The 27,799-nt window shown below is 36.2% G+C and overlaps 1 protein-coding gene across 7 annotated transcripts in view; it reads left to right on the top strand.

The window, feature by feature from the left end:
- FAM184A (family with sequence similarity 184 member A) overlaps positions 1-20,519 on the top strand; it is a 124,504-nt gene extending 103,985 nt beyond the window's left edge. For 4 of the 7 annotated variants that reach the window (XM_060283740.1, XM_030853588.2, XM_060283738.1 and 1 more), the window contains 8 exons: positions 650-803; positions 4,486-4,613; positions 5,979-6,163; positions 6,607-6,753; positions 13,064-13,181; positions 15,145-15,249; positions 17,738-17,940; positions 19,527-20,519. In XM_060283740.1, the coding sequence (XP_060139723.1) occupies positions 650-803; positions 4,486-4,613; positions 5,979-6,163; positions 6,607-6,753; positions 13,064-13,181; positions 15,145-15,249; positions 17,738-17,940; positions 19,527-19,608 (1,122 nt within the window). In that variant the 3' untranslated portion in view covers positions 19,609-20,519. Of the gene's footprint in view, positions 1-649; positions 804-4,485; positions 4,614-5,978; positions 6,164-6,606; positions 6,754-13,063; positions 13,182-15,144; positions 15,250-17,737; positions 18,653-19,526 lie in introns of those variants that run through there. The other 3 variants (XM_030853591.2, XM_060283741.1, XM_060283739.1) reach the window with 2 other exon arrangements.
- The last annotated feature ends 7,280 nt before the right edge of the window (positions 20,520-27,799 follow it).

Raw genomic sequence — 27,799 nt, 5'->3', positions numbered from 1 at the left:
AGTTCACTCTAAACTTGAAGTACCCTGAGCTCTGTTTTTTTTCTCTTGTGGCCATATATCTTCTCTTCGTCTTGGCCACGTGTAGTGTGTTCTCTCTGGCTAGGCTTTTAAAATTAATCATATGAAGGGCTTTAGTTCACTTTTCCAGCTGCCTCCTCTAGCTTTTGCTTCTGTTCACAAATGCAGGAGCAAAGAAAATAGCTACAAAAATTTTGTTAAGGTTGGAGTAGGAAAAGCCCTCATCTCTCTTTTCCTGATCAGAAGATCTTTTCTGATCTGCCCTCCCCCACCTCTTTCCTAAGTCTAAGTCTGTGCACACAGAGGAAGTATTCATTCATTTTAGGTGGTTTATGTCCCTTAGCAGCTTCAGAAAACAGCTTTATTTGAAAACTGCCTTAGGTAAAGGGTCTGTATCCCAATTCGAACACTGTATATTGACTCAACCTGATTTCATGATGATTATTCTACTGAAGTGAACCTACTAATTTATTTTCTAATGATGATCATTTATATCTAATATTCATGAAAATGAATTAAAAAGACTTGTTTTCCTCGAATAATAACTGAGTTTTAGTAATTTTTCTATTTTGTTTCCATTTCCTTCCCTATATTCTAGCATAATAATTTGAATATGTTTCTCTCATTCTAGGCTCTTGAAAATCACTTACAACAGAAACATTCTGCAGAGCTTCAGTCATTAAAAGATGCACACAGAGAGTCAATGGAGGGCTTCCGGACAGAAATGGAACAGGAACTTCAGACGCTTCGGTTTGAATTAGAAGATGAAGGAAAGGCTATGCTTGGTATTTTGAAAAGATTATAATCCTGTCATATTTATTTTTACATCCTTCTAACTTAAAATTCAACAAGAAATCACAAAGTTTTATTCTTAATTTTTGAAACATCAAAATGAACATCTAAGTGTTGTTCATATTTTATTTGAAGCTACTGGGTGAAGGAGCAAGTATGGCAGAGTAGAATGGATAGAACACAAACAGTAAATTGAGGTCCTCTCAACGTTCTCCATACTCTGGCTGTGTAAGCAACACCCAATGGTGCTTCCATTTGTCATTAAGGGACTAAACGGAGTCAGAACATTCAGGTTTCCCACTATCCAGTGACTGAAGGGAATAGATAAGGATGGAGCCGCATGTCTTTAGACTAGATCATCATATTGGGTTTTTTTAAGGATTTTGTTTTAATGAGAAAAGTCATGTCTAGGTCTGACTCTTTGGATATTTTCCAGAATTTTTATTAAATGGACTTTTATCTTTGAGGTATTAAAATCACTATAGTTTTTATAGGAGATCAGTTGAGTTTGGAAGAAAAACTGAGTATGTGTTTAAAGGATTTTTTGTTTGTTTTTTAGTGTCATTCAATGACTTTTTATTCCTGTCATCTCATTTTCCTTCTGTTTGTGTTTTTTTCCAAATTCTCCTAGTGTTTTTGACGTCTTTTGTCACACCTCAGTGGCACACTCTTTTCCAAGTAAGAATTGAGAAAAGACGACCAAAGTGTTCTGAATATTTGGGGCCTCAAAGGGAAAACCAGTTGACCCAATTCATCTTCTCTACTATTGCTGGGAGTTCTAGGCCAAGTCGTTATAGTCCTCTCCTCTTCCCGAGGAGAGGTAAAAATGGGCGAAGTGTTGGAACTTGTATCCACTGAAACATGATTTAAATACATTTGTCTTTGTAGACAAAAGACTTTTTGTGGTTTCTTAAACTTTTTATTTTGAGATAGTTGTAGATGCACATGAGATTATAAGAAATAGCACAGAGAGATCGTCTGAACTTCTTACCCAGTTTCCTTCCATGGTAACATTTTCAAAACTAAAGTGCATGTCACAGCCAGGGTGTTGACATTGATACTGTCAAGACACAGAACATTCCCATCACCATGGTATCCCTGCTGCCCGTTTATAGCCACATGTACTTCACTCCCTGTGCCCACCATTAATCTCGTCTCCATTTCTATAATGTTGTCATTTTAAGAATGTTGTGAATGGAATTGTACGATACGTAGCCTTTTGAGATTGGCTTTTTTCACTCAGCATAATTCTCTGGAGATTCATGCAGGTTGTTGCATGTATCAATAGTTTGTCCCTTTTTATTGCTAAGTAGTACTCCATGGTATTGGCCTACCATATTTGTTGTCCTTTACCTACTGAAGGACATCTGTGTGTTTTCAGTTGTGTGCAAATTTAAGTTTTTATTTCTTTGGGATAAATGCCCAGGAGTTGAGTTGCTGGGTCATGTGATAATGGTGTGTTTAGTTTTTTAAGAAACTGCCACTGTTTTCCAGAGTGATTATTCCATTTTACATCCCCACCAGCAATGTATGAATGATCCAGTTTCTTCACATCCTCACCAGCATTTGATATTGTCATTATTTTGTTATTTTAGCCATTCTGGTAGGAGTGTAGTGATATCTCATTGTGAATTTTACTTTGCATTTCCCTAGTGGCTAATGGTGTTGAACATTCTTCCATGTGCTCTTTTGCCATTTGTGTATCTTCTTTTCCAATTGTATTGTTTCTATTTCTACACACACATCTATGGCTTCAATGGCCATCTGTTGTGCTTGTGACTCCAAATATGTATTTCTAGACCAATCTGCTTTCCTTGTGAATTAGATTTATATTATTTACTGCTTATTACACTGTTAGATATTCTAACTCACACTCTGTTTTAAAATATTAGCTCACCATCTCCCTCAGGTCTAAAATATATTTCCATTCCCATACCTCCCACTTGAATTTATGATATCACTGTTTACTGAGTTGCCAAAACCACGAATCTGGGAGATGCATTCAACCTTTTTTCTTTTGCTTGCATGTCGTGTTATTCCCTCCTCTTAAATATTCTCTGTATCTATTTCCTCTGCTTTCATCCTTTCGCCACCCTTAATTCAGGGTTGTATCATTTCTCACCTGGATTATTACCGCAACCTTCTTGCTGATCTTCCTTCCCACAGTCCATTCTCCAAACTCCAGTTGGGTTAATTTTTTTTTTTTTTTTTTTTGCGGTACACGGGCCTCTCACTGTTGCGGCCTCTCCTGTCGTGGAGCACAGGCTCTGGATGCGCAGGCTCAGCGGCCACGGCCCACGGGCCCAGCATCGGCAGGCGGACTCTCAACCACTGCGCCACCAGGGAAGCCCCAGTTGGGTTAATTTTTGCAAGACTCAAATCTCACCATGTGACTTCCCCACTTTAAATCCTTCAGTGATTCCTCATATCCTTCACCAGGTCCTGTCAATTTTTCCACTGAAGCAGCCCTTAACAGCAGGGGAAACTGAATTTATGCTCTACATGAGGGTCTCGGGAGGAGCCTAAGTTGACTTGCTACAAGCACAGCATTTCTTTGAAGTCTCATGTTTCAGCTTTGAAGTTTGTAACTTGTATTTTACTCATATATTCAGTGTTAACATTAAAAACAGTGGCTTTTCCAAAAATCTTCATGTAAAATTCATGTTTTGGAAGATGATCATGTGTACTCTAAAAGTCCCTCAGGCACACTGCCACACACATCTTAGTTTGAGGACCATGAATGTAAACATGGAGTGAAAATCATTTTGTACTAAAACTTTCTCAGGCTGGGCTCCGTTTTCTTTCCAGTATGACCACTTGCTCTGTGGGTGCCTGCCATACCAAACCTCTTGTAGCTTGTCTGACAGAGCTGGTTCTTTCTGCTTTTGCATATGTTACTCCTTCTTCCTGAATGCTTTTATCTTTCTCCACTTGGAGAACCCCAGCTCAGTCTTTTAGACTGTGTTACTGTGACAATTCCTTTGTTGATAGCATCCCCAGTTTCCCTCTCCTAGGAAATCTGGGTTCTTACACCGCCCTGCTTTCATTATAACTGAAACACTGTATTTCATTATAATGTTCATCTCTGATATCCCACCTAATTCCTTGATGCCCTTCCCTCTAGCCTGTGCAATTATAAGAACAGGGTCATATTTTATTCTCCCATAGTATAGTACCTGGCATTCAGTAAGTGTGGATTGTATGAAATAACCTCAAATTCAGATAAAAATAATGACTTCGAAATCACTAAGAACAATCACCAGACAGTGCTTAACATCTTTGAGGGATATCATGGAAGAAGTCTTACGTGGGTGGGAAGTTGCCTCCTAAATATACATTATAGTACCATTCAACCCTAAAATGTGTTATTCTAGTAGTGAGTGAGAAGAGTTAAAAATTTCCTCTCCATTAGCACCTTACTTGCAAACTGAAAACATATATAGAAAACCTTGATCCATTTGAGCAGCTGAAAATTTTCTTACCCTCTTCAAAGCCAGATGACCTCTAAATTTATATTTTATGATAGTATGTAGTATTTTAAGAGGCATAGACAATCCTATGATATTTTAATGGGAATATGTGTCCTAATTTTAAAAAGTAATACTCTTTTATGATGTTTATCTAAAATACTAATATTTTAAAAATACACGAAATCTTTTTTTCCTTGGATTCCAGCTTCTTTACGCTCAGAACTAAACCATCAACATGCAGCTGAAATTGATGTGTTACGGCATCATCATCATCAAGAATTGGCCGCTGCTAAAATGGAATTAGAGAGAAGTATAGATCTCAGCAGAAGACAGGTAAAGAACATCCTGTTCTGTGATGTCTTAAATAAATGCGAATAGATTTGAATGTTCACAATTTTCTGAAAATTATTTTGTAATAACTAGTATTTTCACTAGTAATTACTTACTATCTATATTAAAGAGTTTTATTTTTAAAGGGAGTTAGGTAATTCAACTTTAGTATAATGGTTTATTTTATGACCTTTTAATTGAATATTTTGAATTTTATTTGCATCTTGAGTGAACAATGAAATGTAAATAATACAGAGTGAAAACAGAATACTATAAAACAGCAGTGTCTGTCCAGTAGAACTTCCCATGATTAGGGACCTCTTCTGTATCTGTGCTATCCACTATGATAGTCACAAGCCAAATATGTCTAGTGTGACCAACGACCTGAATTTTTAATTAAATTTTACTAATTTATTTAATTAATTTCAGTTAATTTAAACAGCCATATCAGATAGCACAGCTATTGAAGTAACAGGTCCTTAGGAAAAAAAGATAATTTATATGTCCATATCACTAGCACAGCTACTATTCACACTTTTTAAATTTTGCTCATTAGCCAAGTGTACTTTCTTTAATTAGATGGTTTGTGATCCTGAATGTATGTCTGGATGAATGGATTTCTAGTCATAGTACAATGAAGGCTATTCCCTGTTTATTAGTTTATTACTTATGACTTTCACTTTGTTAGTCTTCAAATATGTTAAATGATCAGCTCAAATTTTTCTTCATTACTAGAAAGTTTTAAATGAGCCACCTTATAACCATGGAGGGAACTTATATTCTCTCCAACTAGGCTGCTGCTGAAACTGACAATGTCTAGGCCTGCAGAATTTGCAGAAGACAGTGACTTGTAGGAAAATGGAAGGGAGCTTATCTGTCAGACAGGATAACTACTAGACCGGCATGAAGCAGACAAAGTCTTCTAAGCAATGGGATGTGTATATACTGGGATGGCCTCCATAGATGCAGGTCCTTTTAAATTAAAGGACGATGGCAGCAGCATTTTACTGCAAGACCATGTAACTTATTGAATACTTAAGAGCCCTGTATTCTAATTATCGGCTCTGCCATTGATTATAGATCATCCTTGGACAAATCATCTCTTGGGTATTGGTTTCTTCAACAGTAAAATGAGGGAGATGTGCTTATATGGTCTTTTGGGTCCCCTGTGGCCCTGTGGCATCCATATAAACACTTCTTGTATATTGATTATGAAAATAGAGGAGGCCTCGAGGTTCCCTTATTTCAGCAGTTTGCTTTTGAAGCAATGTCAGATTTACGTTTGACATTCCAGTATGTCATTTTCTTTCCCTTAAACACAGAAAGTAAATATGCAGAAAACTTTTAAGAACTATTTGTATTTTTCAGAGTAAGGAGCACGTGAGTAGAATAACAGATCTACAAGATGAAGTAAGGCACAGAGAGCATCACATCTCAGACTTGGATAAGGAAGTACAGCACCTTCATGAAAATATAAATGCCCTAACCAAAGAATTGGAACTTAAGGGAAAAGAAATTCTCAGAATAAGAAGTGAATCCAACCAACAGATGAGGTATGCCTTCAGTCACCACAGAAGGAATTTGCAGTGTTACCTGAAAGACTGTTGCAATGGTATTTAGCAATACATGCCTATTTTTATGACTAGATAGCCTTCTAGTAAGATATTGAGGACCACTTTTTACTTTATTTGTTGACTGTGTTATAATTTGGATGTAGAAGAAATGTTTATATTTTGAAAGATGTATATACATTCACTAACTTTGGAAATTGTATGTAATTAACTAAAATCTTTTAAAAATGTTATTTTAAAAAGCATTAAAGGAGACAACTTTACCAAGCTAGAAGATTAGAGCAAAGTAAGTACTTTACTTTAGGCTGTTTCCACTAATTTTCTGTATATTATACCTAAAACCATTTCAAATCTGTTAGAATATAGAAAGTTTTGAAAGCTCGACTTCAGAATAACGTTTTCTTAACTAAAAATAAATTAAACAGGTTGCATGAACAAGATTTAAACAAGAGACTTGAAAAAGAGCTGGATGTCATGACAGCAGACCACCTCAGAGAGAAAAATATCATGCGGGCAGATTTTAATAAGACTAACGAGCTACTCAAGGAAATAAATGCAGCTTTACAAGTGTCGTAAGTCGCATTATATTAAAGAAAATTCATGTGTGGACAATAAACTGAGGAGCACTGTGTCTAACCTCAGATTAGCTAGTCTTTTGAATCTAATTAAATGATACTTTAAAAAGAAAACTTAAGTGCTGTATTTACAGATGGTAACTGCAATATGATGTATTCTTTAATTACAAGAAGGCAGTTGAACAATTATGTTTTATGAGCTGCTACTGCTGTGGTTCTACTAGGATAATATTTGTCCTAAGACTGTCTCTCAGGATCATGAACCTATCATGCCATGGTGAAAACTCAAAAGATACCCATTATGTAATGTTAAGTAAAAAGAGCATATGGTGACCAATGGGGTTATTATGATCCTATATATACACTAATAATACATATTTTACAAAAGTATCAAAAGATCTTAAACAAATACAAACTTTAATGGTAGTGATTCCATCTGTGGACTGGATTAGGAGGTATTGGAGATGGAGAAGAGCAAAAACTTCCTTTTTATTTTATATACTCTACTTACACACTGTTTGAATTCCTACAACAAGCATTTGATTGTTTTATGATTTTAAAAATCAATAAATGTAAAACATCACAAAGTTAGTACTCATATATAGTAGCTCCAATATCATTAAAACCCAAAGTTCTAATTATTGCTTTATGTTTTAAAAAATATTTAATAGCCCCTCTCTTTCCTACACACTTACTTATAAACTTCTATAGCTAATGCACCTGGCATTCACTCCATCTCTGTGGCCTAAACTGTGGTCCAGTTTAAGTTATCTCAGAAATAATCTACTCTAAGCTGCTGCAATGGTTTATTCACTTTCAGTCTCTCCTCTTCCAATCAATTAAAAAGCCTTCATAAAAAAATATAAATATCTCCATATACTTCAATAAAGTCAAAATAGTGACTTAATCCCATTACCCTCAGTGTCAAAGTCAAACTTAAACTCCAGTGTGCCGTCTCCTGCCTCATCCCAGTCACCCGTATTCCCTGTCTGCTACCTTTGTGTCAGCCACACTGATGCTCACAGTTTCCTTCTAAGAGTCTCCTGTGTTATCCTCTACAGTCTAGAATAAGCTTCTATGTCATTCCTACCTATTACCTTCCTCCAATCTAAAAATCATCTTGCATTTCATCCATTTAACCAGCTAAGCCTCCCAGTAAGTCTTGTTAAATTTGTACCACATATGCCCACATTCACTTCAGCTGAAACAGAAAACAGACCCCCAGTCACTGGCATTTACTTCAGAGGCCTCTGAGGTGAGGTGTTCTTTCTAATGGACACATACAGAATTTTCACATCAGTAGGCACTCAATGAATATTTCACAAATAAAATCTTTGAGGATTCCCTATAATATTTACCACTTCATAAAGTTACCCTTGAAATGGTAAAGAGACTCATGAAGTCATTTCCCCAGTCACAGTGATTCTGGGTGTTTGCAGGTATTGGGGGTAATTTTTAAATCTTGTGGGCTGCAGTAAGAGCTTGCACACCTGCCGTGTTGAAAAGCTCATAATCTCAGGCATTTTGCAGAGATGAGTTACAGTGAACCCCAGTGACCACAGTGTTGTTTATCAGGCAGAGGCTAAAATCCTGGTATCGCCCTCTTTATACTCTGAGAAAACATGCTCACAGAAAGAATAACCTCTGTCCGTGTGTCCGGTCTCCTTAGGAATGTTACGTTACAGAGTAAGGGTTATATCTTTGTTTTTACTTTATTCCGTTTTTTATGGTTTTGCGCATTATGAACTTTCAGTAGATAGAAGATAATTTAGTATTTTAATATTCATTTTTAATCAAAGGATTAGTGTGACTCATAAGTCAAATATTTTATCTGTTTTTCTAGATCTACCATTTGTTTTCTACTTCAACTAGGTCTATGCTAACCGACCATATTTCTTTCTTCACCTGCTGTCATTATGTAATTAACCTCTAGTCTTCGGTATCTACTCATTTAGTTAAAAACAAACACATATACAACTGTATTTAGGCTAGCAATGTCTAGTAGATTTTTCTGTAATAACAAAAATATGCTGTGTCTGCTCCGTCCGGTATAGTAGCCGCTAGCCACAGAGGCTGCTGAGCACTTGAACAGTGGCTGGCGCAACCAAGGAACTGAATTTTTAACTTCATTTAATTTTAATTAAGTTAAATGTAAATAGCCACACATGGGCTAGTGGCCTCCATATTGAAAAGCACAGTTTTAGACAGGTGGATATTTCTGGCGCATATCCTCAGATGCAGCCTGCTGGGATCTGCTGAGTGGTTTGGATCTAAACAGATGGAAAGCAGGGAGGGTCCATTCCAGTTTAAGGAACTGGGGAGAACAACTTTTGAACTACTCTCAGCCTGTTTCAGAGAACTAAGGGTACCCTACTGAAGTTCCTAATCAACTGCATGCTGACTTTAAAACTTCAAAATCGGCAAAGCCCTGTGGATTCTTGGCAGTGGGTATGGTGGAGGGACTGGTGTGGATTCTTGGCAGTGGGTATGGTGGCGGGACGGGAGGGGCACGGGTCAGCCTGCCACCTGAAGCCTGCAGCTGAGGGGCCTCTGGAGCAGCTGGACATTTCTTGCTTCTGTCCCTGTCCCAAACCTTGTTGGACTCCAGGGAAATGAAATGGGGACAAAAGTTTAAAGGAGGGACCGTACCCTCTAAACATCGTTGAAATGGTGGTAAGAGTTCTGTGTCTCTTACGGAATTATTACTAGAAATCCTCTAGTGCTGGGTATTAAAGTCTACTTAGGTTTTCAGATACGCTACAGAAATTGTTTTATTTTCTTGAGTGGTATAGTATCTTAGTAAAAACATTGTATCTAAGAAATAAGTCGTGGTTTTTGTTTTAGAAGCAAATGAGGATGGGCTGTTTTAAAGAACTTTAAGCTAAATGTAAATATACACAGAACTTGGAGTCGTGGCAGATCTTTATTATGCAAAAAAGGTATTTGGTTCAGAGATTATTACTGTTTAGGGTTATTTTACCTTAACTTCTCACTGTACTGAAGCCAAAAGGTAATTTCTTATTGGGGGAAACATTTGAGTTTCTGTACTTGGACTTTAAGTAGGTCAGTAATACCTGATTAAAAAGAAGCTCTCCACCACACCAGAATTACTTATTCCTTAAAAGTTGTTTGAGTTTTTTAAATCTATAATACCCTAATAGTTATAATAATACCCTAATACCATACAGCTTATTTTCATAATCTTGTGAGGTAAGGATGAAGTCGTTCTATTGTCACAAGTCTGAATCTGTGCCTGTAATTTATGGGAAAGAGAAGTTTGACATTAAGCTGCTTGAATTACTATACTTCCTTTACCTTAAGGCTGTAGGAGATAGTATACTAGAGTTCTTTCATTTTATACAATTAAAATTCTAAAATAGATATGACTATTTTAGAATTTAGTCATATTTTAGAAATTAGTCATTAGTGACTAATAATACTGTTGTTTGGCTCTAAAATCGCAACTTACTGATTTTTTTTGTCATTTATTTTAAAAGTGTGGAAGGACTATCAACTGGGAAACTTTTTTATACAGCTTTTTATGCATTCATATTTTTGGTTTGTGTTATCCATGAGCCATAGACACTGACCTATATATTCTCAGAGCCAAAAAAAAAAAAAAAAAAAAATCAGGGCGTGCGTGCCTGGGGAGAATCAAGCAGTGACCCTAATTAGTAGTTTTATATGTTCTACTTCTGTCTGTCCTCTCTTTGTATTACTTCTAATGGGAATCTGTATTTTGAGTAAAAGTCTGTATGTACTTGTGTGGTTCCCTCAAGGCAGTTATTTCCCAGGCTTTAATCCTTCCTAAACAGCCTTTGGGAATTTGGTCATTTCTGGCTACCTATGATATTATTGTCTTAATATTTTTAATTGACTTGTTTTAACTTAATCAACTTTTCCTGTTAAATTTTTAACTCTGCAGTAAAACCATTATCACTACTGAAAAATTTCACCCATTATTCTAAATAGAAGTTAAGCCATAACTATATAAATGTGACTTCTGTGAAAATACAACAGTGTTATTAGATCCTGGCTAGCACTGATGCTTGAGGCCTGCCTGAGTGCTGTGAAACAGCGTAATAAGCATATATGCTATGAAGACCAGTCAAGATACACAGAACCTAACAGACTTTCTCCTTGTGGTCAGAAAGATTAAAGGAGAACAAACTAAACTGTCTCCTGTATCACTAGTCGTTCACACCTAGTCTTTGGGAAGCAGCTGGCTTAGAGAGTTGAGTGGGGCAACTGAAAGGGAAAATGTTGACTGCCCGGTGTTGGCGTGAATGGGCATCAGAAGAGGACGAAGTGTGCTTCCCCCATCAGGATTTTGAAAGACTAATAATTCTTGGAATATGTTTGCAGGTTAAATCTACATCATATTACTTGTTCTCTCCTTTAATGCTTTCCCATTTGTGTTTATATGGATGTTTCTTCAGTTTAATCAATTATTTTTTTCCCTTTACTATCCAGGTATCTTTTAAAAAATTTTTTGGTGCTGTAAAGGTATTTTGTGGAGAAGATTAACTGATAATAATTTTGTAGGTAAAGAATGTTGAAACTAAACAAAAACATACACTGGAATTTAAGTTCAGAGACCTTTATTATGCAAAAAAGGTGGTTCAGGGATAGTAACTGACTATTGTAGACTCACTTTACCTTAACTTCTCATTGTACTGGAACAAAAAGACATAATAGTTATTGTTTTTGTTTTTTTTAACTTTACAAATGAAGTACATGTATTTATTTACACCCCAAGAAGATGCTTTCTGAATTTTCCATACTTAAAAGCAACATTCAGAATTATTCTAAGACATCATAGTTTTAAATAAGGCTTTAAATTGAGTTTTTTAGTGACCATTTACTACCAAGTATTTTTGTTCAGCTGCAGGAAACAGTTCAAAAATCTTGTACCTTGTTTTTACTGATAAAGTACTCCAGTGACATCTTGTGGCTACTCTGGTATGAAACGCAAATGCCTTTTTCCACGTTTCTCAAGCTTTTCAAAACCGTTGCCCATAAAATATAAAACTTTGCGCATATAATGCCACATCATGATAAAATGCAAGGTTAGTTTATGTGAGCTCAGTGAATTGTCACAGAAGAACAAAAGTGAAGATAATGAAACTAGCCTCACACTGAACTGACGAAGTCCCAACTGATCCTGAGAGTCACTCCCTAACCCCACACTTCCTCTCCCTCATACCTCCCTACTTCCCAGATTAGAACTTTAGCCATGGGGCTGGGTAGGGAGCCAAAAATGTTATCTCCAAGTCTTTGGCTTGAGCTGAGTTAGTGGAATTTACTAAAAGTACTCAAATGCACAGATTCTGGTATGCCTCTGGAACTGGAGGGTGGGAGTGGATCACTGATACCTAGAGGATAGATCATCTAGAAGTTACTTAATATTTGTTGACTGAATAAATTTTTCTGTGACTCTTCATTAACCATAATTTTGTTGAGCTTAGTTTATTCTTCGTATTTGGAAAACAAGTTTTAAGATTGTTCTAATTATTTGAATTTTCTAAAATCGAGAGTGCTTTTTTTCAAACTACACTAGCAGTTTCCATTTGCGTCCTCTTCATTCTGCCCTGTGCTATATTCTTAGACTCTGCAGGGTCCATGGCACCTCTGCTCATAAAAAATGGCCTCTATTCTAGAGTCTTCAGTGGCATTTAGTTCTATTACCTTCTCATTTCATTCAGGGCAGAACAGGCCTAGAAGGAAATATGATTCTTCTTTTATCTGATGAACTGGGTTTTTTTTTTTTCCAGTTTATATATTCAGTGTATTAACTGATATGCAGAATTTGTAAACTGCATTTCCCATAAACCAGGAAAGAATGATGTCATATGTGTGTGTCCTTTGTACCCCTTTCCTCTGTATCTTCTGTCCTTTTTATATATGTTAACAAACTTTATGTCATCACACAATATCGTATAAGTGGTAAGTTCTCCTAATAGTAAGCCTACATTTCCAGCATCAAGCCTGCATTGCTAGGTTAGTATTACTCAGTATATTATTTCTTCTACAGAGCATACCTCACCTCATTCCCATATACACTTAAATGACTTAAAAATGAGTGAATTCTTCCAAAGTAATCTGCAAAGCCTTTAATAACATCATCTGCACTTGGAGAGCCTTTCATAACACTGCCTCTTGAGGCAATCATGTTATTATGCTTACAAGTTTTAATGGAAAAAGTTTGATTTTAAATTTTTGTGTGTTCAACTGAACCAATTTGAAAAATATAGGCATTGCAAAAGAATGTCTGCATCATATCAATGAAAGGTTTTCTTGTTTTTAGACTAGAAGAGATGGAAGAAAAATATCTAATGAGAGAATCAAAACCAGAAGATTTACAGATGATTGGAGAATTAAAAGCCATGCTTACAGAAAGAGATCAGGTCATAAAGAAACTAATGGTAAGTTGTTTGGGTTTGGGGGGTAGGGGGTTCTGGTGTAACCATGTTAGTAATCTGTAGACTGTTGATTGGGAAAACATGAGAAAATATTTTTAAGTAATGCTAAACAAAAGTTGAAAGTACAAAATATATGTATTGTGATTGAACGTTTATTAAAATGTTTATGAATGAGGATAAGAAATACAAAGTAATTTTAAATTTGGTTTTATGGTAAGGAGATTGTGTCTTTTTTCAGTAATTTTTAAAAAGAAATACTTTTTAATACATATTGAGTGTTTAATAATGTTATTGCCAGTGTACAGTTAATATACTATTGAAGTGTGTGTGTGTGTATTGTACATGTAGAATTAGAATTGGATGGGAAAGAACGGTCAACACATACATGCACAAGCCTGCATTGCACACTTCCAGTTAGTCCTGTTAACTTCCTAAAGTGTGTCCCACTAAAACCTGATCCAAAGACATACTTCATGGAAAAAGGATTCTATTTTCTTAGGGTTCTAGCCTAAGAAAAGCTACAGGCTCTGTCTTGAGAGTCTCAGTGCACACTGAGATGTTAGCGGCTCTGAAAAGTCCATCAGGGAAGAAAATACAGATTTAACAATAAATACACTGCCTTCATTAAAGTCATTATTCCTCAAGAATTAAAAAAACACAGATGTTTTAAAATTCATAAAACATTTCAGAGTCTTCTAAAATTATATGACCTGATCAGTAATGAAAATATTGCTTTTTACTGCCACTAACAAATAAAAATCAGTAAAACTAGAAATAGAATGCTAATCATTCTGTTTACTCATTGATCTCTTCATGAAAACTTTGGACATTAGCATGCAAAGAGAGCCTAAGAGCATTTATTTCTGAAGTCCTTTTTCCTTAACATATTTATTTCTCTTAGCATTTAGGAAAGCCATCCTGTTGTATGGGACTAGAAGTTCCTGCCAAAAAGCAACAGGTAGTTGATTGGGGTTCATAGATGGAACCCAGGAGCAGGCATTGGAAAGACAGAATATGTGCTACTTCATCCCAATAACCACCCAATTTTCCAAGCTTTGTGAACATGAGCACAGGCATCATAGCTTGCTCTGTCTCTATCTGACAACAGTAGAGTCATGAAAAATTACCTTATATTCTACATATGAAATTAGCAAATGTATTACTACGTTTCATCTATGGTAGAAATAGCTGTTGATTTTCCAATTCTAGCCAGGGAATGGTCTACACTCTTTTCACTACACCCTAAGTCTGTGGACTGTGAGGCACACGGGCTGAGATTAATGATGGTCAGTGGTAACTAGGAGGGGGTTGAAAATCTAGTTCTCCTAGAGCACACAACCCTGCCTTTCACACACACAGTGATCCATTCACTTATGTGTTTACTTCCTACAAATAGGAAGTCTGGTTGTTCAATTAGCACCTGTTGGTGAAGCCAAAGGCAAAGGGTTTATCTCTGCATGGGCCATTCACTTTTTCTCTGTTCTGTGGTTACCATTGCTGTAATACATTGACGTCTCACAGAGGAGATTAGGCAAGATCAAATCCTTTTCCAGTACTCAAGAATAATGATATACCATAGTGCCATCTTCATGTCTGGAAACAACTCAGCCATGCCCAGAGCAGCCCCATGAATGCAGGTTAAGCCTGCTCAAAATGCACAGTCAGCCCTCTGGAAAAGAGATGGGCCAAATAAAACATTTAGCTCTAGCCTTGGAGGGAGAAGGTATGAAAGGGTAGAGAAGAATCCCGGAGCACAGGGTTTGAAATGTGTTGAAAACTTACCCACCAGCAGACTTTAAGATTTCTAAGATTTCTAGACCTGACAGGTCTAGAAATCTTTGAATAAGGTATATAAATTTTCATTCAGGTTTTATATTAAATTTTGAATGAAATGGCATTTATACAATGAAGTTTTTAAATATTCAATAGAAAATGTTTAAGAAATGTTTGTAATTCTTTTTCATAGGAGGATAATAAATTTTATCAGCTGGAATTAGTCAATCGAGAAACTAACTTCAACAAAGTGTTTAACTCAAGTCCTACTGTTGGTGTTATTAATCCACTGACTAAGGTATGTGCTGTAAACATTGTAAAATAGGAATATGGTTTAAAACTTGATAAAAATTTTTATAAACTATTTAGAGCAGCAGAAGATAAAGCTTCCAAAAATGTTTTCTTAAATTTAATAATCTAGGACTAAAATCTATGAATTCTTTATATACTCATTTTCAAATGAGATGCTAATAATATTCATTTATTTGTTGAGAATTCATATTCCTTAAAACAGTATTTTATTAATATTATAAAACCTTGGTTATACCATTTTGTTTTCTTATATCTTAAAAAAAAGAAAACTCACTTCTGAGTCGCTTCAGGATAACTTCTTGTCATTTCCTTAGTGTTCACTGTCCTCTATGGGGTCTTGAAAAGTACCCCAAGCCCTGTATACCCAACAGCTCTCCCTGACTTAAGGCCTGCCATTTAATGGGCCTTGGGTTGGACATGTATTTTGTTGCCCACTAATCTTCAGAGAAGGGCCTTACTTCTCACAGTCTTAATCACCTTTCTTGACAATTAAAATTGAACATGACCTATTCTTACATTTTGTTGCTGTCTTAGGACAGATAGAAGAGCCTTGCAGATAAATGAAATGGACATGGCTAAGTCTTATACATCTTTGTACCCGAGCTTCCTATGACTCCCATCATAGTGCTATAGGTATAGTGAGTACTAAGTAAATATTTGTTCAGTTGCAAAATTTCATCATGTTTTCTATAAGTTACTACAAATTATTCTAGTGAATAAAGCAAGTAATAAAGAATGAATAATTATGTATATGGGCTTTATAGGGATTACATATCTTTTAGCAGGAATCAGTAGTAGAAATAAAAATGCCCATGCTAAAGCTATGTTTTGGATTCAGATTTAATTAATTTGCACATCATATCTAATTTCTCTTAGGCCCTTAGCCAGAAAAATTTCTGCTTTCAAAGCTCATAAGACTTCTCTATTAAGAAGATGGAATCTATCCTTTCTTCACAACTTAAAGTGCTCCAAACTTTAAACTTAAATGTTTATTAAAACAGAATGACTTGAATGATTTGCAAAATGGAATGAATAAAGTCAGGAAACCTATAGCTGTATCTCCGGAGTCCAAAACAGTGTCTGGCACATAAAGGCCTCTCAAAAAAAAGATTGGTGAATGAATGAATATAGTTTCAGTTTTTAAATTCATTATTTAGGGTGAAATAAGCTTTTAATTAAAAAGCTAGGTTATGAGACTTGTTGAAACAAGATTAGAAATATTTCCTTTTTACCTATTTTATTGGAATTACATTTTTAGCCACAAAACCATTACTGTAGAACTTTACCAATGATACTTTTGATTTCTTAAAATAGAAACCTTAAGTAGGTTTAATTATGCCCTCTCATGACTAGAACAAGAAAATGCTAAAGATACATCTTTGTAAATTAGGGACTCAATTTTCACAAATAATTCTGAAGAAGATATTGTTCTTCCTTTCTTTTTGCAGTTATGCTAAAATAGGCTTCTTTTCAGAGACTTTGTGGTTCACAGAAAATGACAAAGGACAATGTCTAGATAGTTGAGATCATTATAAGCAAAGGAAAAGGACCATCTTGTCTATTAATTGCATTTTTTTCAAACTCTGGAATCATTTTGCAAAAAGTTATTTCATAAATTAGCACACATTTATGTTAATTTTTATTACACAAAGCAAGGTGATGTTCATTGAATCTACAGATGAATAGAGACTAAAGTTAATGATTTGAAAGCTGATAGATTTTAATAATCTGAAATTGTATTGCTCTTTTCATCCATCAATTTTAAAGACCAATTAAAAGAAAAAAACATTGATCGCTTTTGTTTTATAACCTTTAATTTTTTTCAAAGATTGTGAGCTAATGGTAATACTGCCAATTAATTGGTAATTGAGACTTAAGTATACAGATTTCATCTTCCCTCTTCAGAGAGATGATGCAGTGAATTTAAAACCAAATTATTTCTCTAGGTCAGCTCTAAGTCTTAGGTAGAAATGTGAGATTTGATTCAAACTACTTTGCCAAGCATTTTCTCAGTCCTTTTATTTTCCAGGCAAGGACTGCCTCCCTTTGACAGATGGCTAAAGTTCACAGACCTCTCTTTTAAAATTATGTTAACTTTTCACCTTCTCCTAATTTTAGCCTAAACCCGTTTAACCTCATGGTATCCATGAGATCTGCTGTTTCCCCCTTTCCCTTTTCCTCCCAATATTCTTTATCCCTTGGCCTTCTTTCCACCCCCTCCTCTCCTCCCCATGAACCATTCCTAAACATTTCTTCCTCATTCTTTCTGACCTAGCAGCATGTCTGTCTGTGAGGATTCCATGTAGATAAAGAGCACCTCCAAGGATCCCCAGACCGCACTTTGGGTAACAGTGGTTCATCTTAACATCCAGCTTCTGAAATTTTCCCATGCCAAATTTGTATCTTCTATTGTTCCTATTTTCTCATTCGTCCTTATGCAGGGACTGTCCTCACATGTATTATTTTTAATACAGCAAAAGAAGAAGAACAATAAATCACCAACAAACAGGTTTGTGAGTGTTCCCAATCTAAGTGCTCTGGAATCTGGTGGAGTGGGCAATGGACATCCTAACCGCCTGGATCCCATTCCTAATTCTCCAGTCCACGATATTGAGTTCAACAGCAGCAAACCACTTCCACAGCCAGTGCCACCCAAAGAGCCCAAGACACTTTTGAGGTGAGCCCCGTCTCACCAGTGATTTCTTTTCTTTTTTAACTTGAGAAATTTACTTTCTTACATTACAGAAATCTACTACTTTAAGAACAGCCTAGGAAAAGAAATTTTACTGTGAAATATTTTCAAAATATATTCACCACCTCTCTAGAGAACTCCTTTTTAACTCTGTTAAAAAGATTTTTTCTGTTTCCTTGTCAATTTTCTAAATGCTTAAAGAGGTACTAATGTAATTCATATGCTTAGAATTTTAATATTTATATTTATGGACCGGTGCTTCATTTTTAGAATTATCACCAGTTTTTCATTAATAATCCATCCCCCTTATTACAGAAATTCAAGATATTTTTTATTTATTAAGTGGCTTTTGTTTCTTATCTGTTTATTTTTCCCTTGCTTATTTATAAATATATATGCACTTATTGCCAAAATAAAAAATATATAAGCTCTGGGAACTTAATGACAGAAGTAGGAAAAAAATTTTATAATTAATATTCCAGTTTTATCTCAGAGTCCTTGAATAAATGTATTAACAAGTAAAATTTGAATGAAATCCAATTGTTTATCCATTAAATAATTAGTCAGAAAGTGCTGTCATTTTGTGCTTACCTTACTATTACTGATCTTGTGCTATTTTAAAATTTATTTTTTGACTTATTCTTACTAAGTCTCAGTGTCACTAGTAATAATCATACAGGTAGACTACTTTTTTTTTCTAGGCTAAGTGATTAATGACTAGTTAATGACATTATTTTAAATAGAAAAAAATAGCAAGAATGAAAAATAGTCAAATACACCTTTGAATGTGTCTCCTGCTAAATATTTTGTGTTGCTTATTTTCCCTTGTGCATGGGTATGTTCAGGTATCAGTAAGATGCATGTGCATGGGCTCAAGGAACATGACTACTGGAGTTTCCATTACACATTGTTGCGTGCCTTGTAATTTCCCCCAAAGACGGTAGGGATCCTTTTATTTTCTTAACTAGCCCAAAGAATCTTTAGTTAGAGTTAAGATAAGTATAAATTATATAACTTTGAAGATGGAGGGGAAATTGGCATTTTAATGTACTCCTTTCCCCTAGAGTATCTGCTTATGGAATTATGAAAGTTTAATATAAACATACATATATAAAAATATTATACCATGGTTTAGTTACTTAATTTAGTTATAGTTAAGGACACATCTGTAAGAAATGCTTGTGTCAGATTCTAAAAATTTTTTTTAATTAACTAAACGAGAAAAGGTGCTGAACAAGAAGAATGTTACCTGGTTCTCTTATTTCCTACAGTTCCTCCTGAACTTTTTTATTCCAAGAAGGTCACCTGACTTTTCTCAACTGTTTGATTTTTTTGTTTCTTGTAATTGTTGTAATGTGGCTCCTCCTTCACGGACTTCATCTGAGCTGCTGCTGCACTCTCATGGAGTGGAGAACACAGTCCAGTGTAGAGGAAGTAGCAGATCTTTAAAATGCATCTCCTAACGTAGGGAACCAGTTGTGCTCATCTGCACTGATGTTTTATGTGCTTTTCCCTTCATTTTGCAAAACAGCTTAATGCTGGGTTACATGTCTCTCTTTTTATGAATTCAGTCCTCCTCAGAGTGAAGCTTCCCCGGTGGCTTCTCCAGATCCCCAGCGCCAGGAGTGGTTTGCCCGGTACTTCACATTCTGAAAGAATTGCTTTGGCACAGTTCTAGGCGGACTGTTACTAAAAGCATGACCTTATGCAGATCGTTATGTGAACAGGGTTTCCTATGTCAGACACGGTGAAAGTATTTGTCTCTCCAATTGAAAATGCCCTGTATTTCCTGTGATATTTATTGGAATCACTCTATAAGGTACTGTATTATGTGTGTAATTATAACAGTTATTTTTATTTGAGATGGGAGAGTCTTTAATCTTTGTAATTATTGCATAATAAATTTTGTTAGAACAAACAGTCTTTCTTTTTTGCTAGTAAGTTTGTTTTAACTTTTAAATACTTTTTAATTCCAGGTAAGACTTGCCAGAAAAAGTTTTACTACAAAATAATCATACAATATTAAATTACTTCAATAACAAAATCAGGACAGGGAAATATAACCTGTTAATTTGTTTCATTTCCGTGTATAACTGTAACTGTGTTCTCTAAGTTTACAAGGCTAGAATGAAAACACGTGGAAATTATGGACTTTCAAGTATATAAAATACTGCCAACTTATTTATATTGTTTTTTAAAATTATTCCGATAGTTGAGAACCTAGGATTTCTAGTACAGCATCTATGCTCAGTTGTTACGAAGCCAGCTTGTTAGTTTTCTAAATAGGCAATTTGGTACTGACACATGAACATGGACCCAACTAACCACTATCACATGTTAATGAGACCTTAAGTTTTCAGTCCACCTTGGCAGGCTACTGTATTGTATTCCGTGGCCTGAAAGAGTGCATCCATTTCTAACAGTGCTAAATATAGTTGACTCAGTAATTATAGTTGACTCAGTAATGTAGATTTTAGAAGAACCTGGGTGAACATGATCTATGAATGATTATAATAATGTTAAAGACCAACTTTTTAAATGATTGTTGTGTGTCAGGCACTGTGCTGAGGGGCCAGTAGAAAGATTATCTCATTTAATCCTCACAAAATCTTCAAGGAATAAACCACTGCATATGAGTATGCATGGCTGGTAGTGTGTTCTTTAAATTATCCTGAGAAAAAGTTCTTATAAAATGCTTGCTTTGAATTTTTTCTTCAACTAAGAGATTGAATTTTCCAACAAAAAATGGTTAATGCTTATTTCAGAAAACACAGTTATAAGCTCATTTTCTTGCCCCTAGTTTATACATATCTTATAATTTGGACGTTTATTTACCAAAGATTTGATGATTAGAACTCTTGCAGGTGACTATGGGCATACAAAGATGAACACCTGGCCTCAAAGAGCTAATCATATACTCGCTGAAATAGTTCAGTACCAAGTGGTTTTTTACAGCAGTATCAGAAGGGCCACAGTCAGCTCTATGGAGGGTACATTGGGAGTGGAGAAGAGGAAGTGATTGCTGCCTAAGTGGTGGCTACTTGCCTACGGTGTCAAGCTACCTAAGCTGGATGTGGAAGTGGTATTCAAGTATAATATTGTATATATATAATATATATAATATTGAAGGATGAGTAGGAATTAAACAGCCCCACCTTTGGTCTGTCTGGTTAAGGCACAAGCTGAAACAACAGTCAGGAAGGAGCAGGCCAGCTGCATCTAAAGAACTCAGTGTAATCCTATAGGACTATGGGGCATAATAAGAGAGCACCTACCTTGTATTAGACAGTATAATTTTAACATTTTTAACCCTTCTACCACCCAGATGAAAAACCTGAACTCCTCCTCTTTGTCATCCCCCCACTATACAGACATACATACACACACACAACTCGTAAAGGTTGAAACCTGTACTCTTTATGCTACAAACGGCCTGGAATGCTTAGTAAGGAATTCAACTTGATCCTCTAGTATTTGGAGCAGGTAAGAAATAGCATGGTTAGGTTTTAAACTGTTTAGTCAGCATATTGGCCGCAATTTGTTCAGAAAATATGGGGACCTGACTAACAGCAAGACCAATTCAAGATTTATTGAATTGGTTCAGATGAGGACTGAAAGGAAGAATTGTTCATGGGAACGGAAATGAGGGAATAAAGAGTGAAAATGTAGAATTGCTGGGAGTTGGTGACAGATATGTATGGAATGTGAAAGAAAATGAAGTGTGGGCAAAAGATGCAGTGTGATTTCAGGTATGTTGAAATTAAAGTTTCTCTGGAATAACAGAAGCAGTTAAACACAAGGGTCTGGAGTGGAGTATGGCATATATGAGATAAATAAAGTCAAAGCCGTGTGGATGAAACAACAAGGAATAGAGTTGTGAGCAGAACTTTGGGAGGGGGCACCAACACTTAAAGGGCACGCAGACCTTGGATGAGAAAGAGAAGTAGAGTTATAGATCCCCAAAAGCATGATGTTGTGAAAGAAGAATGCTTCAAGGAGAGAAGCACACAGCCAACCAACAGTGTCAAGTGCTGTAGAGATCAGGAAAGGGAAATAATGAAAAGTGTCTGTTGGTTTTGACGACTAGAAAATGGTCTTTGCAAAAGCAGAGTCAGGGTAAATGGCAGGAGCAAAAGCTAGATTCCGGAGAAGTGAGGTGAAAGGGAGTTGAGAGAGTGAGTGAAAACCCCTCTTTGAGGACATTTGGCTATACAGGTAAGGGAAAGAGGCAGAGAAGGTAGTAGACTGAGATGGGGGGTCAGATGGGTTTTGTTTGTGTTTTATCATAGTTTGCTACTGGGGAGGGAGAGAAGGAGAAAGAAGAGACAAGCAACAATTTTATAACCTTCAACTGTGTCACTGGGTTACATGTAATAACATTAAAGAGATGGTCAAAGAAGTCCCATAACATTGTTAACATTGTGATTGAAGAAGTTTCAGCAAGACAGTTATTTTGATAGAATATAAGAAGCCACATGGAATCCTAGGATCTTGGAGTTAGAAGAGGCCTTAAAGGCCATCTCTTCTAATCTCCCACAGAATGCTTGAATCTCCTCTATAACATCCCTGAGTGAACTTTAATACTTCAGTGATAGGAAGCTCACCTCCTCTGAGGCGCCCTCCCTGCCTACTGGCTCTGCCACCAGCAAGTATCTTAACCTCTGTGACTCAGTCTCCTGGGCTTTGTAGTAAGATGGATACTCTTAACCCTACCTTCCTACAAAGATAATGAGAGAGTTTGAGAAAGGTATAAATTACTATAGGTGAGTAAATAGTTGTCTTGGAAAGTAGAGCAAATATACTGGAGAAGTGTACAAGGATTGTCAGGCAGGGTTTAAGCTCAGAAGCTATATGTTTATATTGACACCCAGCAGCATGATTTTGCTCTTTGACCACGTTCAGCTGCTTGGATGCAGAATTATAGGAATGGATAATAATGGACACTTAACCAGGATTAGGATTTTGTTAGGTAAGTACAACAAAAGGAATAAAGTCAGAGGAGCAAGAGTGTTTGCAGAGAACTGATTATTATTTTTTTATACTAGAATTTTAGAAGTAAAACCATTACCTTACCAAAGGGTCTTGTCACCGATTTCCAATGTGTGTCGGGGACATTTCCCCACACATCCAATTCTGACACCAGCTGGGTGTCCTACAATTCAACTCAATTCTGACACTAATTACCCAGAGATGACATCAGATCCCACAAGTTAAGGACCCAGTCCTATAAGACTGCCCTCTGCTTCAGATGCCTATAAGCCCAGGCTATTACTGGCTATAAAACAGAGGTTCTCATGACCCCCTCCCTTGGGTTTGATTAATTTCCCAGCGTGGCTCACAGAACTCAGGAACCCCATTTACTCGCTAGATTATTGGTTTAGTATAAAGGATATTAAAGGACATGAATCAACAGCCAGATGAAAATATATATAGCGTGAGGTCCCAAACAAAGGAGCTTCTGTCCTACTGGAGTTTGCGGCCCAGCACGATGGCACATGAAAGTGTACTGGTTCCCCAACCTGGAAGCTCCCCGAACCCAGTCCTTTGGGTTTTTATGGAGGCTTCATTACATAGCCATTATCAGTGTAATCCACTGATTAAATTCATTGGCCACTGGTGATTGAACTCAGTCTCCAGCCCCTCTTTTCTCCCCTTCCCTGAGAACCAAGGAGCTCTAACCCTTTAATCACATGGTTGGTTTTTCTGTCAACTCTCCTTAGGTGGGGTCCAAAACTCACCTTATTAACATAAAAAAAGACACCTTTTTATTCCTCTCATCACTTAGGAAATGCCAGTGGTTTTTTAGGAGCTCTGTGCCAGAAACTGGGACAAAGACCAAATATATAAACACAATATCATTCTTACCTTAGAAGCTGTCAAATTAATCTTTGTATTTAGGTCAAGATGTTTAGTTCTTAGTTTTTATCTCATTCTGTCACCTCCTTCATAACCAGTCATATGTAGGTATGATTAACATTCTTATTTTTATCTTAACATCATATCTTAAAATATTTACCTAAGGCTTTTCATTATCATCAAACAGAAGTTTCTAACTCATAGCTTTTCCCCAAATACTGATTTTAAATCTGGAGTGAAGAGATAGGTCCTAATGGGACAGTCGTAAGGAATATTTTCTTTCTATATGTGGCACTCTATACTACAGCTAGAGCAGAAAAAGTGCTTCTTGAAAAGCTGAACCACGATTGGTTTTTGTTGCTGTGTCCCTCTTTATGTTGTAGGGAATGTTAATGTGGATTAGGGAGTGGAGAAGGAAAAATGTATAACATGGTAGGAAATGCTTCCTTCATGTACACAGGAAACATATGCAAAAGTTTGTCCAAAAACAATACAAATTAGACGTTTAGAAATAGGTCTAAAACAAGTTTTAGTTATGCATTCAGACTCTAAAAAATGTATTAATGATCAAAGCATATGAAAATATTTTGAGAGCAGTATCATGCTTTGGACCCAGCTAAAAATTATCCATAGGAAGTCTAATAACTTTTAACTTATTTTCATATACGAAAGGAGAACACATTTTATCTTTCCAACAAAACAAGAGCAACAACATTATTTGGAATAGACATATTCTTTGACAATAATGGTGTGCATAATTTTTCTTTTCATTTTGTTACAAATATTCCAAATTCTCTGTCACATGACACCACTGTGATAATGGATTATACCATATTAATTTCAGTTTGGAAGATTACTACACATAAACCACCTCTGGTAATACCAGGAATATAATATCTTTGTAATTTTCTGAATGTAGCTATATTTAATTTTAACAATTTTAATTTACTCTTATTAATAGTCAGAATCTCTTTGAAATAGAATAGATACCCCAGACATGAACTCACATATGTGGCCAAATGATTTTTGACAAGGGTGCCAAGATCATTCAATTAAGAAAGGACAGTCTTCAACAAATGGTGTTGGGAAAACTGGATATCCACATACAAAAGAATGAACCATGGACCCTTACACCTTACACCATATATAAAAAACCTAACTCAGTGTGGATCAAAGACCCAAACATAAGAACTAAAACTCTTAGAAGAAAACAAAGGGTAAAGCTTCATGATATTGGATTGGGCAATGATTTCTCTGACATGACACCAAAAGTACAGGTAACAAATGCACAAAGATAAATTGGACTTCATCAGAATTAAAAACATGTGTGCACCAAAGGACAGTACTAACAGTGAAAATGCAATTCCCCCAAATAGGAGAAAATATTTATAAAGCATATACTTGGTAAGGGATTAATATCCAGACTATATACAGAACTACTAAAACTCAACCAAAAAAAATTCAAAAATGGGCAACATAAATAGACATTTCTCCAGGGCTTCCCTGGTGGCACAGTGGTTAAGAATCCACCTGCCAATGCAGGGGACATGGGTTTGAGCCCTGGTCTGGGAAGATCCCACATGCCGCAGGACAACTAAGCCCATGCGCCAACTACTGGGCCTGCGTGCCACAACTACTGAAGCCCACGTGCCTAAAGCCTATGCTTCGCAACAAGAGAAACCACCACAATGAGAAGCCCGTGCACTGCAACGATCAGTAGCCCCCGCTCACCACAACTAGAGAAAGCCCGGGTGCAGCAACAAAGACCCAACACAGCCAAAAATAAATAAATAAATTTTTAAAAATAGACATTTCTCCATAAAGATATACAAATGGCCAATACGCACTTGAAAAGATGCTCAATGTCACTAGCCAATAGAAAAATGTAAGTCAAAACCACAATGAGATACCACTTCACGCCCATTAGGATAGCTTTTATTTATTTAAAGAAAAAACAAGCAAGGATGTAGAAAAATTGGAGCCCTTTTGCACAGCTAGTGGGAATGTAAAACGGTACAGTTGCTGTGGAAAATAGTCTAGCAGTTCCTCGAAAAGTTAAACAATTACCATATGATCCAGCAGTTACACTTCTAGGAATAGTCCCAAAAGCAGAATTGCAAGCAGGAATTCAAACATTTACTTGTACACCAATGGCTGTAGCAGCATTATTCACAGTGGCCAAAAAGTGGAAACAATCCAAATGTCCATCAACGGATGAATGGATAACTAAAATAAACAGAGTCTTTCCCTCCTGTTGTAGGGAAAATCCTTAGTTCAGTCTATCTCCTGTGGGTCTTCTTTACTCCCTATACAAAACACCTTATTTCTGGTCACCAAATGTGTGGGTGGGTTTTGGGTTTTCTCCACAACAACATGCAAGTCTCCACCACCAGACAGGCATTCTACAATTTAACTCAATTCCAACACTTATCAGGAGATAGCATCAGATCCCACAGATTTAGGGCTCAGTCCCACAGGACTGCACAAACCACACACACACACACACACACACACACACATACTTCAGATGTTAGTCCCAAGCTCAAGCCCAGGTGATCACTTGTGCATCCAACCAACCCACTACAGATCAGAGGTTCTAATGACCCCCCTCCTTGGATTTGATTACTTTGCTAGACTGGCTCACTGAATGCAGAAAAACACATTTACCAGTTTATTAAAGGATATGATAAAGGATACAGGTGAACAGCCAGATGAAGAGAAACACAGGGCAAGGTCTGAGAGGGTCCTGAGGGCAATAGCTTCTGTCCCCATGGAATGTGTTCACCAACCTGGAAACTCCCTGAATTCCATACTATTGGGATTTTATGGAGGATTCCTCACGTAGGCATGATTAATTATTAACTCTGTTTCCAGCCCCTCTCCCCACTCTGGAGAAATGGGGGAGACAGGGCTGAAAAATTCTAAGCTTCTAATCAAGGTTTAGTTTTTCTGGTGAGTAGCCCCATCTGGAAGCCATCCAGGAGCCCACTCAGAGTCTCTTCAATAGAACAAAAGTTGCTCTTAGTGCTCTTATCACTTAGGAATTTATAAGGGTTTTTGGAGCACTGTGTCAGAGACAGGGTTAAAGACAATATTAGAACAAGAGATGCTCCTAATTTTTTATCATTTTAGGAAAGGATTTCAGGAGCTCTGTGCCAGGGACCAACAGCAGAGACCAATACTTATTTCCCATTCTCTCACACGTATGCTTTGGATTTGCTGAATTCCTTGGATCTGTAGGTTCAGTTTTCATGAAATTTGTAAAATATTTTGGCTTTTATTTCTTCTAATATTTTTTCTGCTTCCCTCACTCCTGGCCTTTGAGGACTCCAATCATACATATATTATGCTACTTGACATTGTCCTACAAAACTTACCAATACCCTGTTGAATTCTTTTTTCTCAGTTTTTTTCTCAGTTTCATTTTGGATAGTTTCTATTGCTGTGTCTATAAATCCACTAATCTTTTCTTCTGCAATGTCTAATCTGCTGTTAATCCTATTCAACATATGCTACACCTCAGCCACTGTAGTTTTCATCTCCAGAAGTTAGGTTTGGGTCTTAAAAAAATTTTTTTTTCTATCACATCTCTACCTAACATGTTCCTCTACTACTTAATCTTTCATATTGTTAATTATGTAGTTTTAAAACACGTATCTTGTTTTATTTTTGTAAATTTTTAGTTGTGTAGATTAAAATGATTATATTGTATTACAAAATTGCTTAATTGCTATTTTCATCCTACTATTTTGTATTCTTTTATTCTATTTTACTTCACAATTTACACTCTGCTAAAATGTGAGCAGGAATTTTTGTTGGTTTTGAAGCTCCTAAATTAGTGCCACTGAATACTGCTTGTTGAATTGAATTTTTGTCATATCACTAAAATGTTTGTTTTTGTATAACCTTGTTTTAGACCAATTTATGTGTTATCTATTATCTCACAATAACAGAATTTGGTATATACATAGAATGGAATATTATCCAA

Source organism: Globicephala melas, chromosome 14 (assembly GCF_963455315.2).
Source record: "Globicephala melas chromosome 14, mGloMel1.2, whole genome shotgun sequence".
Classification (NCBI taxonomy): domain Eukaryota; kingdom Metazoa; phylum Chordata; class Mammalia; order Artiodactyla; family Delphinidae; genus Globicephala; species Globicephala melas.
This window is presented reverse-complemented; position numbering and strand designations above follow the sequence as displayed.